The sequence below is a fragment of the Euwallacea similis genome, chromosome 28 (assembly GCF_039881205.1).
Source record: "Euwallacea similis isolate ESF13 chromosome 28, ESF131.1, whole genome shotgun sequence".
NCBI classification, from domain to species: Eukaryota; Metazoa; Arthropoda; class Insecta; order Coleoptera; family Curculionidae; genus Euwallacea; species Euwallacea similis.
This window is the reverse complement of record NC_089636.1, coordinates 920,673-944,581: the sequence shown is the minus strand read 5'-3', so window position 1 is coordinate 944,581 and position 23,909 is coordinate 920,673. Positions and strand designations below refer to the sequence as shown.

At 35.2% G+C, this 23,909-nt stretch overlaps 1 protein-coding gene across 1 annotated transcript; it reads left to right on the top strand.

The window, feature by feature from the left end:
• Positions 1–980: 980 nt before the first annotated feature.
• Positions 981–23,031, top strand: SPoCk (secretory pathway calcium atpase). The gene is made up of 18 exons (XM_066403180.1): positions 981–1,203; positions 14,036–14,175; positions 17,036–17,281; positions 17,331–17,495; positions 17,552–17,648; positions 17,709–17,946; positions 18,000–18,098; positions 18,598–18,791; positions 18,944–19,068; positions 19,142–19,287; positions 19,340–19,438; positions 19,493–19,645; positions 19,706–19,865; positions 20,074–20,229; positions 20,282–20,423; positions 20,655–20,846; positions 21,196–21,433; positions 21,500–23,031. Exons 1-18 carry the CDS (start codon positions 1,114–1,116, stop codon positions 21,619–21,621), a joined length of 2,802 nt encoding a protein of 933 aa, XP_066259277.1. The 5' UTR covers positions 981–1,113; the 3' UTR covers positions 21,622–23,031.
• Positions 23,032–23,909: the final 878 nt, after the last annotated feature.

Below are 23,909 nucleotides of genomic sequence, written 5' to 3'. Positions count from 1 at the left end.
GCATAATTTTATTTTTCTACGAATTGTCAGAATCTACTGTTAAATTGGACAGATAAGCATGGCAAATCTATAAAAATGACATCACTTTGGTTTTTCCAACGGACCACCATGTATTTATTTTCAGAAAAATCTATTTTTCCTGATTTCAAAAATGTAGTTACTCATATATTTATCTACAGACTATAAATTTTTCAATCACTACATTTACATATACACGACTAAAGTTAAATATATTTAAAAAAATCAGGACACGGACATTTCTCATTTCTGCACGTGTGATTTACTAAAAAAAATCCAAAATGGCGTCATTTTGACAGATTTCCGATACTCATCTCACTCATCAATTTGAGAGTAAATTCTGACGGTTTATCAACATTCAATGTCAACATTGGATAAATAGCATAATAACGAAAACCTTCATTGGATCACCCGGTATTTACTTATTTTATTATATTAATCGAAAAGGAAACTGTACATGTGGGATAATATTTAATTCAACATTAAATATTCAAATTCGTGTAGTTTTTGATTTTATTTTTTGTCAGATAAAATAAAATATTTTCTAAGCTGATATTGGAATGTAGTTTTATTTGGAAGTTCTTATGTTTCTGTGGTATCCATTCTAGCTGTTAGGTGAGGTCAATCAAATTTGTCTACTCAAGTATATTCTAGCTTCTCTCTCTCCTTCACCCCCACTCTCTCCCTCTATATATTTTTCTCTTTTATAAGTTTCCTCCTTATACTAGTTTTTTTCAGTCGTTTATTTCTGATTTTTATAAATTTTCGTTATGACCTGGCAACAGCGCAATTTGCCTGTGGGTGCGACGTGCAACACTTTTCGTTTTCTACGGATCATGGACACAGCACTGAAACGAATCGTGCGGTTTTACGTCTACGCTCAGAACGAATTTGCGAACACGTCTCGTATGTCATATCCTCGAACTATCTGTCACTGTGATCGCCGTTCAGCCGTCAGAACCAGCTGTTTCTGAGTAGCGTTATCGTCTACGTTTAACAAAAAAGCCTGTTTGTGTATATTCTCAATTTTATTGGAAAATATGTGAAGTATCCGTAATAAAACGTTTCGACGCGGTTAATAAGCCATCGGCAACAATGAAAAAGCATTACCCCAATGCAAAATACCATAAATTGTCCTCGTATCCATACAAAGATGTGCCCCATTTAACCATTCATCGGAATTCGGTATGTGTACCTTTCTATCTTTTACTTTAGTAGCTTAAGGTATATTTAGCTAATTTAGCATTTTGAAAACCGTTTATTATGAGGGTTTTAGTGTTTATAACCATAAATTTTCAGTCAATGCCTTTTACAGGATTTGGCCTTCTTAGTTCAGTACTTACAGCTAAAGCAAAGGGATACATACAGTAATCAATAACCTTTAAATTGATCTGTGTCTACATTTCAAATGTGAAAACCAATTACCTTGATTGGTAGAAATTAATTTCATTCCTAGATGAATAATTCAGTAGTTGATCAATAGTTTTAAGTTACTCTTAAAGATTATAATGACCCGAATTTTACATTTTGTGAGCTAAATCGTAAAGCAAATCATGTCAAAATTCTTAACCTTGTTCTGTGTGTTTCTACACCATTAAGGTAAAAAAAACTGTTCATAAAAGCACCCTCATGTAATTGCTTAAACACCCTCATGTTACTATCATCCAAGCTTTAAATTTTGTGACCTGAATCCTAAGACAAATCATAGCCAAAACTCTCAACCACATTCTGTGTATTTCTACATCATTAATGTCAAAAACGAGTTTACAGAAGCACCATCATGTTAATACTTAGCCTGTAAACAGTCAACAAACATCCCAAACAAAATCAGATTTTGGTATCTAAATATTGCTCTGACGCATATATATATATATATATGCGTATGTATGTATACAATCTATCTTAGCTAAGAATGAACAGCATGGGGATCTCATAAACAATAATAGAGAGAACATCGCTTAAATTAGGAAAAAGTTGTGCAATTTAAAGCAAATTCATAATCTTTTTGTTTTTTGCAAATAACTCTTATATAGTTATATTTAGGGAATGAAACTTTTGCATTATTAAGACACTTTTTTGAGAAGTTCTTAACAGTATTACCAGTTTTTCATTAAGTCCTTCCTTTCAGATATAAATTGTTAAACTTTTGATATTCATATAGGCATAATATTAAATATTTACATTTGCAAAATAATCATATAATTTCCTCTTCAGCCATGTATGTATTACATTTGGTAATTCTCAGAAATTATGAACTATAGCCATTAAAACATTTTTTGATAAGTTGACTATGATTTTGACTTATAAGAATGATACACAATAAATAAATAAATGCTTAAATGAAGCATATTTCTTAAAATTAAACACCAGTCCTTTAAATATGGATTTTCCAAGTTACTTTCTTTCTGGGAACTGATTTAAATTTATACATATGTTCAGCGTTTATACAATCTCTGTGACTTATAATAATATGTAGCACGACAATATATCAAATTTCTCTTTATTGGAGAACCAATTTTAAACCATAATTAAACAAAAAAAATTAGTTTTTACAACTTTAAAATGTTCTTAATGTTTCCATAACATTTATTTATTTGATGTGTACCATCACCATAAGTCAAAATTATAACTGACTTAGCAAAAAATGTTTTAGTGGCTGTGACTCATAGAGTTTCTGAGAAAAATACCAAATGTAATACATGGATGAAAAGGAAATTTTATGATGATTTTAAAAATGTAAATATTTAAAATTTACATTATTTGAAAATCAAAAATTTTACAATTTATCTCCAAAAATAAGGACTTAATAAGAAAACTGGTAACACTGCTAAGAAGTTCTCAAAAAAGTGTTTTTGTATAATGTAAAACTTTCATTCTTCTAACTGTAACCGTATAAGTTATTTATAAAAAATGAAAACCCCAAATTCGTTTTTTTCTGGATATTTTCGTAACCACTCAAAATTTAACCGGTATAAAAACAGACTATTAATTTGCTTTAAATTACGCAATTTTTTCCTAATTTAAGCGATTTACTATGTATTTCCGTTTCCGAGATCTCCATACTGTTCATACTGATCTGGGACAGACTGTATATACAGGATGTTCGAAAAAGCAGGTACAAACTTTAAGGAGGTAAAAGTAGAGCCCAAAAAAGTAGTAAAAAAAGTTCTTATAAACATTAGTCATTTGGAGCACCATTACTAAGATATGATCTTCCAAAGGGGTCATATCATTTGGATATTTTTAAAAATAACTTTCTTTCTGATTAAGATAATGCAATGGAAATTTTAGGTAATAATCATACCATAAAGTCTTTAACTACCATAAGTTTCTTATCAAAATTAATTATTATAAGTGAGAGTAGTTTTCTAACTAAGATCATAACTAAAACGTTAAAGAAACGTAAAAGTTTAAATGATAGCAGGCAAAAGTTACAATCTCTACAATGAAATTGTCATCATGAAAGATGATGTGTGAACTATGTGAAAACGTTAAAAAATGTTATTTTTCTGAGACATACAGTATGTAAAAAATTATTGTTTCTGACTAAACTACACAGAGTTCCAAAAAATAAGTAAAGAAATGTTTTTTCTTTAAAAAAGCCTAATTCGTTAAAAAATGTTTGCTTGATAATTCAAACCAATAAAAAAATTGAAAAATTTCTGTTAAAGGTAATTAGAAAACTACTCTTACTTATAATAAAATTTTGATGAAGCTTATGATAGCTAAATACCCTAATGGTATGACTATTACCTACAACTTTCATTCCATTGTATTAGTCGGAAAGAGTTATTTTAAAAATATTCAAATGACAGTATCCCTGTGGACGTTTATAGACTAATGTTGATAGGATTTTTTAAAATATTTTTGGTTCTACTTTCACATTTTTAAGTTTAGTACCAATTTTCCTAACACCTTGCAGGTACCTATACATATAATATTAATCGTAAACTTTTACAAATTAAAATTATGTGGCAAATCACTGATAAACTCGTGGATCAACACATCACCAGTCAATTTAATACAGAAACCAAGTGAATTTACAATTTTTTTTTTGTATTTTGTAGTTGACACCTTGATTATCAGAAAATAAAATATATAAGCTGAGATCTTAAAAAAGATTTGATATTTCTCATAATAAAGGACCTCAACTCGCTCCAAAAGCTTTGAAGTCGCCATGAAGTCAAGTTGTGCTCTTATCTAACGAATTAATTGAATTAAAATTATGATAAGTGGAAATTACGATGTCACAATAACATTCCTGGAAGTCTAGAGCACATGTGGTTCCAAAGTGTTTAATCTCATACATTTCTATACTTTTTCGTGCCAGGTTGAGGAATATCCTAATCATACATGAAACTAATCAAATTTGGAATTTTAATATCAGTTGCCTCGTCAATAATGTGTTTTTTATATGTGGAATTTTCTTCCTTTAGCAAATAAAGTTACAAGAAGTAATTTCTTCCCCTTGAAATTTTTCCAAAATACCAAAACTAATAAAAAAAATTTGTGCAGCTCCCACAGTATATGAAATATATTTCAATGATACGATTATATATTTGAAATAAAGCTGGTTGTTTAGGGCCTACTTAATTAGATGTGCCAACTGATTATGTGAATCTAGTGGGTCTTACTTTTTCAAGGGTTATGCCTCCTTGTTCTCATGCGATTTTTTTTGTGGCAAGCCATTGCTGCTTATTCCTAAAAATATGAATTTCTTGTGTAACTTAGGTATCTTTCTCTTATGTTATCTCCCTCTCTCATCTGTCCCTACAGACTTCGAAAATAATATAGTATACAGTATGCTCCATTATAAAAATCAAAATTTTGTATCATAGTCTTTTTGTTTTGCAACGAAACATCTTTTTGGCACCATTTTTAAATTCTACAGGTAAAAACACACAAAATGTTTTTGTTTTTTTTTTTACTTTTTATAGAAATACGGAGTGGCCCAAATGAAAAGGGTGTTTAGTCGCAGTTCGAACGCTCTGCGTAGATATTTATTGGAAATGTGATTAATTTTGTCAGATTCACCACTAATTCAATATTCAAATGAATCTTTGATGATAAAACGTGATATTTGGTAATAAATAAGTAATTCTCAGATTATAATTGATGTTGCAAGACTTCAATTATATTTCCATAAAAACTAGTTATATTACCATGATGTCATTAATAAATTACAAGAATCATGATTTTGCGAGATATTAATGATTTGATATCTTTAGACAAAATTTATCTGATAAATCATGAGGTTATATTATTTATATCATAAAAAAAACGTACTTTTGTCGGTACCAGCATCGCTTTAATTGATAGTAAATTGAATTAATGATTGCCTGAAATTTCTAGCATGGGTATGTTTGTGAACATCAGTAAAAAAATATCCTTCAAGTGCAGCAGTAGCGCGCGTACCAGCAGACCATTGAGTACTTTTAAAGAAAGAGGGTACGTTACTGGTCTATCCAAAAAAACCAAATTAATTCTCTCTTATTCTGTGCCTTTTAAGTTTTTTGCGCGGCGCAAAATTGTTGTTTCTCTGCATAAATAATTTGCAGTGTCAGTGGAGGAATTTGACAAATGTGTGGTGTCAGAAATTCAACAAATGTCAAATATTAATGGGCACGCGCTAACATTCTAACATCAATCGACAATCTTTACCACTCAGTAACTTGGCATACGTCTAAAAAAGTTAGAAATTTTCTGATCGATCTCTTTTATCTATTTCTAATCATTTGTCAAAATCTGTCAATGTCACTGTCTAATATTAATACAGGGAACAATATCTGCATTCCATTCATGGACAATTCTTCATACTTTTTTCAAATGTTTCATGATTTGGGAACTTAGCTTGAGTTGAGAACGGTAACTCTCCTAATTGTCTTCAGGATATTGACTGACAATTATTTTCGAGATTCACGAAGGAACTCTTATGGCTTTCATTCGTTATTGGTGATAACTTGGGCGATTACCTTTAATTTGAGAATTGATATTTCCTTAGATGTCCCATATACGTTTGCTGATAATTTTTCCTAATTTTAGCACATACGAATATATTCATGGATAAATCCCGATAATTGGTCCGTATACTATATTGCTGATAATTCTTTAGATTATCATGTGTACTGACTGATAATTTTACAAGATATTGATACGTAATAGTTAACTGTTCATATGTTGAAATGAGTTTAAGGGCAAATCCTCGTTCCTTCTCCATGTGCTACATGCTAAATTGGTTAATTAGTGTGGAACATTCGAGAACTGATAATTCTCAATATCTGGCACATTACATTGAATGAAAATTTTTCCAGATATTGACAGAGAACAGAGAATGGTGCGAGGTACCACTGTTGGCTTTATAACTTCATCTGTTAGTTTGATACACTCGAGGACCGATAATTCCCCTAACGCTCTTCTTTGTATTTATTAGGTTGATGCAAAAGAAATTGCGGTTTTTATGTTGTACATTTAATTTGTCGAAATTCTTAGTAAAATCTTAAATAAATATTTACATATTGCATACCATTTTAAAGGTTTGGTTCTATTCTTTACTTTGGTTAAAATAATTTTGTGCTTGTGTTTAATTGAAACTGTATTTTCTTTAATTTCAACATGTTAGAAAAAAAGCAATTTGGAGCTATTTTTTTGTATGAGTTTAAGCTTGGTCGAAAAGCGACTGAAGCGGCTCGCAATATTAACACAGCATTTGGACAGAATACTACTAGTGAACGTACGGTACAATGGTGGTTTGCTCGATTCCGTAGTGGCAATGAAAGCCTCCAAGATGAAGAGCACGGCAGTCGACCATCAGAACTTGATGACGACCAATTAAAGACTTTAATTGAAGCTGACTCGAGCAAAACCACACGAGAAGTTGCAGAAGAACTCCATGTAGACCAGTCAACTGTCGTTCGCCATCTAAAACAAATTGGAAAGGTAAAGAAGCTCGATAAATGGATACCACACAAACTGAATGAAACTCAAGAAAATCGTCGTTTCGACGTATCGTCGGGGCTTCTTCTACGCAACAAGAACGAACCATTTCTCAATCGTATTGTGACGTGTGATGAAAAATGGATCCTATACGACAACCGGAGACGTTCGGCTCAGTGGTTGGATCAAGACGAGGCTCCAAAGCACTTTCCTAAGCGAAACATGCATGTGAAGAAGGTCATGGTTACTGTTTGGTGGTCTATGGAGGGTTTGATCCACCATAGCTTCTTGGATCCGGGAGAAACTATTACAGCTCAGAAATATTGCCAACAAATCGACGAGATGCACCAGAAACTTCGACAAAAACAACCGGCATTGGTCAATCGAAAAGGTCCAATTTTGCTACACGACAATGCTCGACCACATGTATCTTTGATCACGCGACAAAAGCTTCATGAATTGGGTTACGAGACTCTTGACCACCCACCTTATTCTCCCGACCTTTCTCCTACAGATTACCACTTTTTTAAACATCTGGACAATTTCTTGCGGGAGAGATGCTTTAGAAATCAAGGGGATGCAGAAACGGCCTTCAATGAGTTTGTCGATTCCAGAACCACAGACTTCTATGCTAGAGGCATAAATAAACTTTCATCTCGTTGGCAGAGTTGTATTGATGCTAATGGTGCTTATTTTGATTAATAAAATATTTCATAAGAAAAATTATGATCATTTAAAATTAACGGTCAGAAACCGCAATTTCTTTTGCATCAACCTAATACTAATAAGTTCTGGCAAGATCTTGAAAAAATTGTTTTCGAAGTCCTCCATTCTACATTGCGCCCAAGAGTACAAATTTAACATTATGATTATAATTATTTCCAGCATTTATTTTAATTATTTCCTGTTTGTTTTAATTTGTATTCCTTCGTTTTCTGATTCATTTTCTCCGATGATTTCATCAATGAATTTTTTTTCGAGCGGTTAAGGTTTTTTTAGGTGAACCGTAAAACATTTAATTAAATTGATTACCATAATGCATGCACATGATCTCGGGCGTTCTGAGGTCGGGCCGAGCTTAAGATTTAAAAAGTCGGAAAATTCACGTTTTAATTGACCAATTATCTAAAGGCAAATGCAGTTAGGTTGCTTCCAGTTTTTGCGAAGTGTCAATTTTTCACACGGGTTCCTAGGGCAAACAAACCCGTGTGTAAAAAGTAGTTTGTGCAAAAATCCCACAACCTCCAGCGATTTTTGACTGATTGCCCTATTGTTTCTGGCTTAATTAGTTCCTTGCGATCTGCACGTAATTCATTCAGCATTGAGGGATTAGATCTGACGAAAAACAGGTTTTATGGGTTTACTTATCGTTGCCGCTCGTTTTAAGGCCTCCCTGTATAGTGTTTTCAGGCCTTTTCGTCATTTCTTTGATGGGCCTATTATAACTCACTTAGCTTAGCCAAATGGACCAATCGCGGCTGTTTCTTACTGCTGCGGAGCCCCAAGGCTCCCACGGCGGAAGGCCGCTTCATTATCCCATTGAGAAAATTGGATCACAATTAATTGATGACGGTCGTCAATTTTGTCTTACTTAACCTGAACTGTACAGAGTGGTCTCGAAATGATTTTTTCTCGCACTAGTGCTATTGTGCCCCTCCATGGCTGCAGTAAGGAAACCGTTATTCTGATTTTCCCGGCATTAGGATGGTGTTTGCTTACCTAAATCCGTCACAGTCGCAATAGTTCAAAGTCAACAGTGGTAGCGAGATAAAAAAAAGTTGCCGTTGATACTTAAGTACCGGATGGTTTCGCGATTGTAGTCTTAACATTTACCTGATTCGCCAGGTGAAGTTGGCAGGTACCACCAGTACCAGTGAACAATAGCGCGGTCAGTACATATCGCGGGTTGCACAAGCTGCGATTTTGCAGTACTGCTGACGATAGTTTAGCGTTGAGTGGTCGTTGTGAGTTTCGGTTTATAGTTTTTCATATATAACGATGTGCGGTAAAATGTGTTGGCCTTTCAAGAAAAAAGAGAAACAGGTACTTATGTGATGGCGGAGGGCTGTCTATGGGATAATCAATAATTAGTTGTTATTGCTAGTTTGGAAGTCAGCTGCCCTCAGCAGTACTTGCATGTATAGATACCATTCAAAAGTAGTTCAGGTTAATATCTTAACTAAAAAATATAAAAAAAAATTCAAATTTCAGAAGTCCCAATTTGATGCGAATTAGTTTCGACGCGCTAACTTGACTCATAACGTTTTCAGGTTAGTTCAGGTTAGTATTTATTGCTTTAGATTCGTTTTGTTGATAATTCGGGTTAATTTAAAGTTAAACAAGAGGATTTCCAATTTTTGTGTTTAAGATCGAGCTGGAATGGAAGCGAAGATTTAAGAAATACATTTTCTGCGGATGAATTGAGATCGTTTTGGTTTTGGATATTCAATTAAATTACAGAATTGAATTAAAATTAAAAGCGGCTAGTAATCAGTCTGTAAACACAAATAAATAGGTTTTCTTTTTTATATTTTTTTCTGGGTTTTCTGCTTATTTAAATAATTGTAAAATTAATTTGTTGCGATTACGGTTGAGACAGTTAGTAATTTGCTTCTTTTGACCTTTTTTCATTACCTTGCTCAATTATTCACGCAGGGAGAGTGATAATTTACAAAAAGGGCTGTGCGATCTTTGATAAAATGTAAATACATTTTTATAGACTTTAATTAGTAAGCAGATAATCTCATTTTAATATCAAATTTTTCCAGTTTTTCAATGCAGGATCACTTTTTTCCACAGCATTTTCAAGCAGTGGATGGTTTAAATTACCCTAAACTGCATTTCTTATAGTTTGCGAGATCCTCGTGGTGAAGAACGGGACGTTAAAGAACACTCTGCACAACGTAATAAAAGATATGGGAAAAATGTAGATTTTTCTGTTTACGGAGAGCAAACGAAATGACTCAGTGCTCATTAGTCAGAGACAAATTTTGTGGATTTTATTTTTTAAGCTGTGTCTCAAAATAAAGCTTTCGCTTTACGACTTTTTAACGCTACTTATCTCGTTTGGTGTCACAGTTGATTCACATAAATGGACAACTCTGTACAGGGTGCTCAAAAAATCTTGAAGCGCTCAATTATCTGAGACATAATTAGATAATCAGCTTGTAAAAGGGATTTTATGATACTGTTTTACACTTATAAACTGGTTCATTACGGTCTTAGTACAATAATTAAGCGAAATTATAGCCTCTTTAGAGTAACGCGTGGTGTATATATAGATTGACGTAATGTATTGTTAAGAAGGTAAGTTGCATTAACTTTTTGAGCCCAATTTATGGATTTTTCGTATTGCCCATATCGTAAAAAGAAATGGCATTTCACCTCCATCCTCTAATTCTTTCATTGCGTTGCGGAGTTTTCAACTTGTAGAACTTTCTAAGCTTTGCACGTTGTGAGAACTTGCTTTCTCAATTTTCATTGAGAGCTCTACGTAATAAACTTATGTGTGCTCACGCCCAAAAATTAAGCAGTTTTCTCAACGTTACCTTTAACGATGCGTTAGCGATATGTAACGTATGTAAAGCGATAAACGAGACTTAAAACAGACTGCACATCTGTTTACCTGTCGTTACCTGTTGTGTCTGTAGAATTGACTCTATGATGGAATACAAATGTTACAAAAATAGGTTCAAAAGGGGGACCCCGGCCGCCTGGGTCCGAAAGGTGGACCTCGGTCAATGATGTCCAACTTTAACGTTAACTTTAACGATACGTCTTCTAAACTGAAAAAGTCATGTAAATATGTGCGACTGCTTAACGATGCGTTAATGATATGGCATGTGAACCTATAAAGCAGGTGGCATCTATGTTTATTGTGGAACTGATTATCGCTCGTATGATGAGGCACAAATGCTACCCAAACAGATCTGTTTCGGGTTAGTTCTGGTTAGTTAAGTTAGTTGTTCATTTACCATGAGTGTTCACCACAGGGGTGAATGCCGAGCCTTAAAATATCTAAGATATTTTCACTTCAATGTAGTGTAGGAATTTTGCTTATTTTTCGGACTGCAATGTCATTTTCCATTGCGTCTTATTTACTATGTTAATAATCGCACGAAAGCTTCTGAAATAAGCTTATTAGACTTATTAAAATAATTTATATTGCGATTTATTTTCTCAAAATAGGCCTACAGATTGCTATCTGTCGCATTCAGTACAGCAATAAATTTCATAAGTTTTAACATTACATAATAATTGCTGTTATTAGCGATAGAAACGCGTCATCTTGTTTTATAGTGTAAACAACTTGTGAACTGCATGCTCCTGGTGTCCTGGTCATGGTCCACCCTACCAGATACTCAGGCGGCAGGAGGTCTAGATGTTACTTATCAGGTGATCACGTCTAATTTCATCCTGATGATAGAGAAAGAAGTCTATCTATGCGAACCAGATGTCTGATTCTTTTCTCTAAAACTGCGGACTTCTAATGCTCCCTATGAGCACGAGTTTCGTAGCTTTTCCTTTTGGTATTGCCTTCTTTAGGCACATCGCTGGGGTTGGCTTACTTTACGGCTGAGCTTCCTGAATATGGCTCAGCTTCCTTGTAAGCCAAGTAATTGCTCCTGTTGACCAATTTTTAGCTCTTATGTGCAGTTTCGTAGGGATAGTTACCAATGAAAGTAGAATAAACTTGACTGAATATATTGATCTAAATATTTATAATTAAAAAAAAAAAAATCTAAAATAGTAACATGGTTTGAGGCATCGCTAAATTCGATCATATTGAATATTCTCAAAAACAAAATTACATAAATCCCAAATGAGCTCGTTTCCTGCTAATACAAACTACCACTATTATTACCTCTAATAACTATATTGCTATTTTCTTGCCGGAATTATTTATTGTGTAGCTCGTTTAGCTTGTGCTGTACTTCACGTTTTTTCAGTAATTACAAATTAAAGTTTGGAATTTTTAGCGTTTACACAAAAGTAGGTGCAATGAATATGAAGTGAGTAAGAGAATGACGCTGCGGCCATTCCACTGGCCAGTTGAAATCGGTTATTATAGATTGATTGAGAATTAAATTCAGAAATGTTCACGAAATGGAGCAAATAAGTTAGGAAATTATGCTCGATTTTATTATTTTATATCATCTTCCGACAATCAATTGCAACCAGTGGAATGGTGGCAAAGCATATTAAATTGCAAATTTGTCCTTTTTTTCTTCGGGTTCATTGCACCTACCTTCTACTGGCTTAAATTACAACTTCATACATAAATGCTTCAAAAATGGTCATTAGATAAATTAAATATCTTTAAGATAACTTGAGTTCGTCATCTTATCTCGTACGTTATCTCGCCCCACCTTATCCTATTAAAAACTCCACGTTTCAATCATTTCTCGCAAAAAATAAATCTTCCATTAATTACAAAGTGATGTCGCAACTGAGCATAAAACTCACACTGGTGCTAATTTTTTATTCTTTTCTAAGTTGCTTTAGCTAATAGGTAGCAGGTACCAACCAAATTTTTTTTGTGTGAATGATATCGCGGTGAATTGGTGAATATCGTCATGCAGCAGTGATAAAAAGGCTGTGACTAAGATGAATTCGTTGTCATGATTTTGCCTTTTTCGGTTCTTTTAGTAACATTTATACGGATATTTCTAGTCACGTCTATGAACTAATGATGAGTTTGTGTAGCTCTTTTATCCACTTCTCATCTAAACCCACAAAACTATTGTTAAAGGCTGTGTAATGTACCCTTAGGCTACGCCTATGAATTTTTCACTACTTTAGTGGTATGTCCGGGATGGCCATATGTTGGGAACCCATTACCTTCCAATAAGGGTTACCCTTCATAAAAAACTTTCACTCCTTTTCCTCGTCAAGACAAAAGTCTAAAATATCCACATTTTGCAAAAATCTCACTACAGCTGCAACACCCCCGTAAATCATATTTTCTTACCATTATCTTGACGTTACGGGTTAAGGATTTAGAAAGTTACCATCTGTGGATTGTCTCGTTAATTGCCTAAAACCGAAGTACGCCTATGGGTACTGACCCCCAGATTCGGTACTTAAGATATCCCGAAGCTTGTAAAAGGACTATATATATATATATATATATATGTAAAAGCATTATAATAATATAACTCGACGCTCCCGGAATTTTGTCACCTCCCTCATTAACTCTTGGCTCTCTCTATTGAAATGTCAGTTTAATCCCGAGATCTTTAGTTTTGTAAATGATTAAGGGTTGTGTGTATCATAACTAGCGGAATAAAAAATCTACCAAAGTGTTCCCGAGTTTTGTTTCGCGAGTTCCATTACAGCTGTGGAGATTGTTTCTGTGCGTCCGCGGCATCTCGACAGTCTAGCTCCGAGAAGAGGACCCCGGGCCCCCAGTTCGACGAGGGAGACCCCGAACGTCCAGGAACGAAAAAGAGATATCGGCCTTCTAGGTCCGAGAGGTGGACCCGGTCGCTCTGGTCGGAAATGTGGACCACGATCGTTCATGTCTGACTCGGACACCTCCGCCGTCCAGGCTCTGAAGTCGACCGTGCAGGTCTCAAGGTGCGACCCCAGCTGACCCCAATCCGGACTAACTTGCAGCAAAGAACCTTACATCGACATGTTAATGGTCTAATTATCAAAAGCCGGGCAATGAAAATGTTCTGTTGTGTTTAGCGCTTGTATGTATTATGAACCAATTTGCATAGAGATTAAAAATGGTGTCGTGGTATGAATGCTAATTTATTTAAAAAAAATATCGATGTGCTCCCCTGTGCGTAAACGACGCACAACAGACACAAAGGCGAATAATATTACATCTAAATTGTGGGAATCCTCGGCAAAATACGTTTTCACAATTGAAGTCTATTAGTAAATTAGCGGGGCTTCCGGATTGTATTAATCAAGCGGATACCAGGTGATTCGATTCGCCTCGCGATAGCTGAAATCTAACCGCAGTCATATTTTGTTAATAATAACTTAACAGTAAACTGGATTTGATTAATTATGAGGAAAAAACGGTCTTGACCCGTATATTTTTAATAATTCGATTTATTTTTAATCGCAGGACGATACGACTGTGGTAAATTGGGTGGCAGCCAGCGAAGCGAGCAGTTTGTGTTGTGAAGAACTTGCCCAAAGGTTGGAGGTTGATGTTACCAAGGGGTTAACGCCACAGGAGGTGGAGAAGAGACGACCCATCGCAGGGTAAGACAAGAACTAATGAGTAATATTTTTAATGCAATGAAGCGCAAAATAGTGACTTTACGAGGAACGTTACTTACTAGCGTACGGACATGAGCTTTATCGCTGCTTAGTGCTAGCGACGAATGCAACAGCTGCACGTATAGTAATGTTTATTCAACACTATTTAACGTTATCATGTATTTGTGCCATATTTTGGGGTCAGCAAACGTGCCTACTTAAGTTAATCGTGATTCTTGGGGAAAGAATGGGGATATTTCCAGTTACCAAAGTAAAGCGAAAAAGGCAGTGAGATTGAGTTTGTGGCTGTTCCACTAGATAGAAATAGATGTATGGACTGTTCACTGAATCGTCAACGTTCATACGGACTTTCTCGGGTTTGATCGTCCCTCCACACGAAGGTTCCTCAAATTGCATTTTTTAGGTTCCAGAACCTCAATAGATGTATCCATGGTCAATATCTGTCGATTATGGTAGTAAACGTGACCTCAAAAGATTATACGTTTTCCTGGAATATTCCAAAGTGGCGGGTAGTACCAAATTTGAACTTTTACTGTTTTGCAAACCCGCAAAGCAATTTCGTTAAAAACATGCATAAATTAAATTAATCGTCCTGACGCCCTCTTATTAATCTGCGTTAGGCGGGTTATTCTTCTTCCAGTTGCCGAGATATGGGCTCTAATTTTTTTTAATTCTGGTTTTCTCAATTTTGGAAGGGCATCGAAATGAAGAGTCCTCAAATGGGATATTTGGCGATACCAATGAAGCATTCCTGCCGGTTTTGATTAGAAACGTTTTCGCAAAAATTTTCTTTTTTTAAACCGTTTTTCCTTATATGAATTACTCTCAAAGAATAAAGCGAAGCTATCGAGTCGACGGGCGTAATAATAAAAAAATAAAAAATAATAAATAAAAAAATAATGGAAAGTAAAGGGAGTAAACCAAAAAATAGAACTACAAAACAGTTTTTACTCCTAAAAAAAACGAAATTCTAATATTCCGTTTTAACTAATTCTAATGCATAAATTAATTCATTAACCGTGTTTTTTACCTTGTTCTCTAGACCGTAATACCTAAATTTCGTGTATGACTAGGATCGATTTAATTGATTACAACGACTACTACCATAGTTCCCCGATTTGGATTTTTTCGCATATATTTAAGTAGCATTTTAATGCACGTCAGTTCTAGCTCATTAAAATGTGCTACAGCTGGATTGGATTATTTACATATGTAATGTTTAGTTGGGCGACTTTTCTTATTACCTCCATACCTCCTGTGCCTGTTTTACACCTCCAAACACGTTTTTAGATATTTTACATTTTATACATGTAGGTACCTAGTAGGAACCTAGGGCAAGAACATATTGATTATACGAGTTCAAGTATGTATTTGAATATAAAATATGTATATCTAACTCCTTCTCAGATCCATGTTAGATATCTTGTCTTCATTTAAAAGTGTGTGTTAGAAAAGGATGTGCTACGTAGCAGTTAGAGCCACAACTTGATAGGAATAGTACTGGCGTATAATTCTTTAAACAGGCAAAACTAGAGATTTGACTTAATTTTCACACTTCGATATTCAATGAATAACTGTTAAATTGAGAAATACAATTATCAAAAATTGCAGCACTAATTACTCGGCAGCTACCGACAATTGCCTGGCAGGTATCATTGAAATGTATCAAAACCCAAATGAGAACTAAAGTAGTTTTTAAATATTCATAATTTTTAACGTTTCCCTGCTCAATCCAACAGTTTTGCGAATCTATGCAGTGTTTAAAAAACAGGTTTTCATGGCAAAAATTATTGGTAATATTGATACATTACTTTCACGCTATTACTTCCGGAAACTTTTACATTTTTGGAAATGCAATGATTGCAATTTTTTTGCTTCTTAAGCTATAAACTTTCACCTTAAAAATGAACCACACTCTGACAGAATAAAGTTTCGGAGACCTATTGTTGCTGATCCAGCTACTGATACGTTTGTCATGCTTTCGAGCTGATGGAGCATTGCTTTTTATGTTTACCGCAGCTTTCCTTTTACAAATAGGTCTAAATACAAAAATGTCTATAATTATTAAACAAAATTTAATTGATGGTTTTGGAGGTCTTATAACATATTATGACCCAATACTGATACATCTATGGCGCCTTTTTTAATTGGAAAAACATACTTTTTTATACATTTCCTGCGAATTTCATTACTGCAGCGTTCGTGCTTGATTAAGTAGAAATTTTCAATTTCAAAATGACCATAGCGAAAAAGAAATCTGGGATAGGAGGTTTTCAGAGAACTATAAGTTCTAGCTCGATTCTGTTATCTTTACAGCACCTTTTTTAGTCGATAGAGCGTACTTTTTTACACGATTCCTGGAAATGTTATTACTGCAGGTTTCCTATTTTCTAAGTCACAAGTTTTCAATTTCTTTCCTTTTTAAATTCAATCTCCGGCATTCACCTGATCAGTTTGGTAATTCTTTGCTATCCAGGCGCAACTTAAATATCATATTTGTTTCCTACTTTTTGAGGGTCTATTTACTTTTACGCACTGTTAAAAGAACTGTTGAAATATTCTTTTTGGTAGCTTTTTGTAAGAGAGATTTTGTGAGCAAAAAAACGGAGGGATTATGTTTATTTGCTTTTTTGTAGCTCTTTTTTGAGTTACGTTACAGGGAGCATTCTATTGATCTTTTTTCTGCTGAATTCTTCTTCAGTCATCTGTTTTTTACGTCTACCTATTGAAAAAAAAAACATTAAAAGTAACCAAAGCATAAAAAAGATGTGTATTCAGGTGTTCATACACCTGAGTGTATTTGGACATCGCTTTTGTTAACTATACAATTTTCTTTGTTTAGATACAACGAATTTTCCGTGTCAGTGGAAGACCCACCATGGAAGAAATACCTAGAACAATTCAAAAACCCCCTGATCCTGCTCCTGTTGGCCTCGGCTGTAGTTTCAGGAGCGATGCAGCAGTTGGATGACGCCATCAGCATCACCTGCGCCATTATCATCGTGGTGACGGTGGCCTTCGTGCAGGAGTACCGGTCAGAAAAGAGCCTGCAGGAGTTAACGAAGCTTGTTCCCCCATCTTGCCATTGGTGAGCTAGCTTCATTTAATTCAAAACTATGCCTAACCAAAACATTCAGTATGCGTGCAGGGACACCAGAAACTTTTCTTGCCAGAGAACTAGTCCCTGGGGATATAGTCTTACTGAATGTAGGAGATCGAGTTCCTGCAGATTTGAGGCTTTTTGAGGCCACCGATCTGCTTATCGATGAAAGCAGCTTTACTGGGGAGACTGAACCATCAAGGTTTGTTCTGGTAATCCATTTTAAATGCATTCGAAAATTTTTTTTTTTCGTATTAGGAAAAATACAGATTCAGTATTAAGGCCCAATGGAGCCCACTCATCCAACACCAACATTGCATTCATGGGCACCCTTGTGCGAGCCGGCAACGGCAAAGTAAATTTCTCGTCATTCTTATTGTAGATATATTTATACTCGCAGTATACTTAATTCTAGGGTATAGTAGTAAGTACAGGCACAAATAGCGAGTTTGGGTCGGTCTTCAAAATGATGCAAGAAGAAAAAGCTCCAAAAACGCCGCTGCAAAAGTCAATGGATTCGCTGGGGGCGCAGTTGTCTCTATACTCTTTTGCCATCATCGCGGTCATCCTTTTGATCGGTTGGTGGCAAGGCAAGTTGCTGCTAGAAATGTTCCAGATTGGGGTTAGTTTGGCTGTCGCTGCCATTCCAGAAGGTGCGAAGTCTGATACTTTCTAAAGAAAATTGCAAGATTGTTGTTATTTATAGGATTGCCCATTGTGGTAACTGTGACTTTGGCGTTGGGGGTGATGAGAATGGCTAAAAGGAAAGCGATCGTCAAGAAGCTGCCGACTGTGGAAACTCTGGGTGAGTATGCATACTATAACTGATGATTATTAAAAATAAAACCTGGTAGTGAATCATGAACCGGAAACGTATGGCGTTGATTAAGCCATTTGTTATTCATCATCGAACATGTGAGAAATAGATAATATAATAACTGAAAAATTTATCTGACACATGCCTTTGATATTTTGACGCCTCCAACGAAAAAATCTAACGGTGTAAAATCAGGATTTCTTGCCGGCCATTTAATCTCAATTTATTTTTCTGGATATCACTCGGATATTTTAAGGCCTACTTGAATAGTTGAGATGGTTTCGATACGTATTAGTCATAAATAATTCGCACGTCGTAACCACCATCAAAAATAATCATGATATTAAATTTGACGTTTATGTTCGGTGGTTTCTCCTCGGTTTATTTAAGTTTCGTAATAATTTAAATAGTGGTGAAATTTCCTACTTCCTATAGCATTTCCGGAAATTAAAGTCCTGCAAAAGGTAAAATGAAAAATACATTTCAGGATGTGTTAACGTGATATGCAGTGATAAGACTGGTACGATTACAAGAAACGAAATGACAGCTACTGTTCTAGTCACATCTGACGGTTATATTGCGGAATTAAGTGGAGCGGGCTACAACGACCACGGTCAGGTGTTGTTGCACAAGTGCGAAAATCCCGACAAGGCCAGAGATAGCGTTGCCAATTTATTAGAGGTGAGTCATTTTATCACAAGTCACGAGCATGTAATTAGGGCAGTTCGTGCGAATAATTGCGAAATTTACGCATTTTCTCGTAATTAATGAAATGGTGTAAGTGGCTCTTAAGGAAGTCATCATAAAGGGAATTATTAAATAAAACGTTGTAGGTAGGTTCAGTGGCAAATAACGCCTTAATTACTGATGAGACACTAATGGGGCAACCCACAGAGGGTGCTTTATTAGCCGCCGCGATGAAGCATGGAATGTACAACGTTGCCGATAGATACGTGAGGTAATTGAATTCAATCTTTGTTATTGTTATAATTAATTAAAATAAAATAAATTGAGGGTGGTTTATGATGCAGGTTGAAGGAGTATCCGTTTTCCTCCGAACAAAAAATGATGGCGGTCAAGGTAGTCTCAAAATACGACTCTAACAAGGGGGAAATATATTTCGCCAAAGGCGCCTTGGAGAAGATCCTGCCCAAGTGCACAACGTATAGAGTGAACGGTAGATTAAAACACACTCGTAGAAAATCATGATAAACCATTTATTCTTTTAGGGATTGATCAGCCTCTGACGTTGGAAAAGCGCACCGATTTCAATGCCGAATGTACAGAAATAGGGAAGAAAGGTCTACGGGTGATCGCCTTAGCTAGAGGTCCGTAGTTTCAGTCATAATATCTTAAAATAATCTGTTAATTTTCTTTTTCAGGTGAGAATATGAACGAACTAACATACTTAGGCATAGTGGGCATTTGCGATCCTCCTCGGCCGATGGTGCGGGAAGCCATCAATATTTTAACGGAGTCCGGAGTGCAAGTTAAAATGGTTACCGGAGATGCCATGGAAACAGCAGTAGCGATTGGTTAGTAATAAGCAAATGAGTTAGGGTGACAAATTAAGCATGTGCACATTTACAATTTAGCCCAATCGATTGGTCTACAGACTCAAGCCTCAAACGTCCTTTCGGGTGAGCAGCTGGACGCGTTTTCGGAACCGGAACTGGATGGCGCAGTGCCGCACGCAACTGTTTTCTACAGGGTGTCGCCAAAAAACAAATTATCTATTGTTAAATCGCTTCAAAGGTTAGTTTTTGATTAAGGTCGTGTGAGCACTCACTAATTGCAGTATAGCTCATTTGAATAAAATATTCATTTAGTAAAATAGACTATAAAAACGTCGAATTAGTTTATAATCAAGGGATGTTATATATTTGAAATTTCCTGGGCCTTCTTTATGGATATTACTTGGAAATGGTCTTGAATCCATTTTAATATCAATTTTTTTTCTTAGATGTGGCTATATTGTCGGTATGACCGGAGATGGGGTAAATGACGGAGTGGCTTTAAAGAAAGCTGACATAGGTATTGCCATGGGTAAGAACGGGACAGATGTATGCAAAGAAGCGGCTGATATGATCCTCGTGGACGACGATTTTTACACTATTATGTAAGTCAAGTTTCGGATTGTTTCTATTTTATATTTAAATTTGTTGTTACAGTGCTGCCATTGAAGAAGGCAAAAGCATATTCCACAATATCAGGAATTTCGTGGGTTTTCAGTTGTCCACTTCGATAGCAGCGTTAGCTCTTGTAGCCCTGGCTACCATCATGGATATTCCTAATCCGTTAAACGCAATGCAGGTAATTTATATCTAGTTTTATCTTGGAAAGTAAATCAAATATTGCATTTAGAAAAAAGGTCAATAACTGTTACAACTCTGCCATCACATTGCTGGTTTTAGAGAATGGTAATGCTTGTGGATTGAGGTCATTTATATAAGGTGTTAAAACTGAAACGCACATCAGAAGATTTACTTAGCATATTTTGATAATACTTTGTTCAATAAATAATATACGATTTTGGACTTATAGATCCTATGGATCAACATATTGATGGACGGTCCGCCGGCCCAAAGTTTAGGCGTCGAGCCCGTGAGTGACGACGTGGTCAAGCAGAAATCCCGGAATACTAAGGAACCGATGATTACGAAAACATTAATAGTCAACGTATTATTGTCGGCCACCTTTATTGTAGCTGGTACTCTTTGGGTCTTCAACAAAGAGGTATGAAACAAAATTGAATGGAACTGTTGCTCATTGTGATTAGGCCGATGTGCAACTTTTCATTTCAACTTGGTTAATTTAAAGCAACTTGTGAATAGACACAACGTATTTAATGCTTTTTATGCAATTCGAAATTGTTATTGTTCCTTCAAATCTTTTAGAAAAATCTCTAACTTTGTATAATTAATTTGTCTTAGTATGAAAAGTAGACTTCACCAAATTATCCAGGTGCTCATGATAGATGTTGTTTTAACTTATTTAAAGCTTAATTTGATCAACTTCTGTACATTTCGCATAAGTCATATGAAAGACTCCGTAGTAAACTGAAATTATTTGGATTTTTTTTTAGATGACCGCAGACGGTGTAACATCCCGAGACACCACGATGACCTTTACATGTTTCGTGTTTTTCGACATGTGGAACGCTCTTTCGTACCGTTCTCAGACCAAGAGTGTTTTCCAATTAGGGTTTTTCTCGAATACGTTCTTTTTGGTGGCAGTCGGCGCCTGTGTAATCGGCCAGCTTTTAGTGGTTTACGTGCCGCCCCTACAAGGAGTTTTCCAAACTGAAGCTCTGTCAGCACTAGGTAAGAAACTGCTACATTCTATACCAAATTATAGTACCCTTTTAACGATATTTTTTTTACTCGCAGATATAGCTTTTCTGGTAGGTCTGACTTCCTCAGTATGGGTATTCTCTGAATTCAAAAAGCTGTTTGAGAGGCTATTAGAGAAGAAATGCAAAGGAAAGAAGACTCCGCTCGAATACGTATGACAGCAACGACGGAAGCCGCCTAAAGGCTCCAGAACTAGGTACTACTGTTGAGAAAACCGCGAGTAGACCCGGTGTGCACGATTGCATTTCAAAGTAGACGAAACGAAAATTACACAACATTGTTTCTAGTTGTGTAATTTTCTTGAAACACAACAGGTCGGCATGGGAATTTTTAGCGGTTTTCCTGTAGATTTTGGAGGAATATTGTTAAAAAAATCTTTATATTGTCCCCAAATTAATGAACAACCTTATAGATCCAAAAATAATTTTCAATCCATAAATTATAAGTTTATTTTCAAGCAGCTAGAGAAGAACATTTTTTGGCGAAGACGCGGCAGCTAGTAACGTCAGAGTGACATAAACAAGAAACATAATTTTATCTTGTTTCAGTAGCACGTCAGAAATTTTGACTTTATTGGTTTAAATAAATTGCAATAAGCGCAATTTTATCTACGTTGTGTTGACTTGTGGTGCGTATAAATTCTCGTGACCAGATATCCTGCTCATTCGTTTACTCCTCGACTGACAGCCATTATTGCACCTTTTCCTGTGTTATATATAAGTTTAGAGTGAAATAACCCCTCAAAGATATTTTCTCCCTTTTTGCACACTCGCTATTATGGTAGTACCACTTTTGATTTTTGTACATGTTGTCTATATACTCATCTAGGTATTTTAATTAGTTTCAACCAGTTGAAATTATTGTATTTGTACGTATTGTGTCGTAAGTCGAATCGTAGAAGATAGTACTTATTTAAGACATCACTCGGCAATTCCTTGTGTAAGTTATAATATGTATTTATGTATTAAAAATGAACGTTGTGTCAGGAAGAATGAATGTTTTCAGGGGCATATCGTAGATTTTTAAAGTTTATCTTGAGCACTTCTTGCGTATAAAACCGCACAGTCTGTAATAAAGCGTTAGAAAAATACTTGATGTCTCAAATTAGCATTTAATTTACGGATTGTACATGTAATTTTTATCCTCGTCTAACAGGGTTATCTTTCCTTAGTATTCATATTTAGCCATTTAAGTTTGAGAATGCATTTATTCGACTTCATAATCACCGCGTCCACACTCTCCCTTGTACATGTTTGTTTTAAGTTCAATTATGCTCATTTAAATTATTTTAAAAATGTAGATTTTAAGATACGTCATCTAATCATAAAGCACTCATGGCTGTAATATTATTGTAAGGATTTATTGTATATTTCTTTTCTTGCATTTGCCATCGCCATTTTAGCTGTCGAACTGGGTCGAGTCTTGTTTTCGCTTGTTTTTACTTTTACATTTTTATGCGATGTTTTTGATGACTCGGCGGCAGGGAGGCAGGACTTTTTCATTCTTTTAGTCACTAATTTAGTTGAATTTCAATAAATCTATATCAAATAAATGAGTTTTTAATCAAAGAGATATTTATTTACCGAAATTGATAGGAACGTTCCGAGGGAATAATTACAGGGACCGAATGGCGGGTCAGATTTTTTAAACCTGAAATTACCGCAGTACTATGCTTTTCTAATTCTTCCTTAAAGCCATTAAACATTCTTAAAAAATAGATCGTGTGGGATGCAGGAGTCATTTCAGTATCGCTGATGTCAAAAATATTTAAATTGAAGAAAATGTCATTTTTACTACGAATTTTAAATAACTGTTACCTTTGCTGAATGGGGCAGCCTCCTAAACCGTTAGAACCAGAAAGTTCTCATAGTCAATTAAGAATTAATATTAGTGTTTAATCCGAAAATGCTCTCAGGTACGTTAGTTTAACAAAAGTATCATAATAAGTCAATTCTCCTTGATTTTCCTATCAACGCCCGTGCACTTCGCATGTTCGTAGCCGATTAACTAAAGTATAATTAGTTACTTAAAAATATATAATTTTATCTGGACATTTACCGTTTACTCTATGTCTGAATGTATTACAGACTTAACCCAATACCAAGTATATATTCGTATTCTTGCAATTTGCAATTGAACTGATGTTTATCTCCCAGATAGCTGTACCGAATTATTTTTGTTTATTTCGGAGGAATCTCCGCGATCAAAGCGATCTCGACACCGGTACCGATTTAAGCTTAATGTTCGAAAAGTAAGAGTACTCATATTATCGGTTATATCAAATGTTGTTTATTCACTTTCGCGCACACATGAAAGTCGATATCAAAATTTATCGGTCGAGTCCCGTTTAGATCAACGGGCAATATTGACCTGATCGTGACCTCAGGTAATATGAATCGTTTTTAACTTTGAATGTTTGCTGAGAGTAATGTTTGAAAGCAAGAAT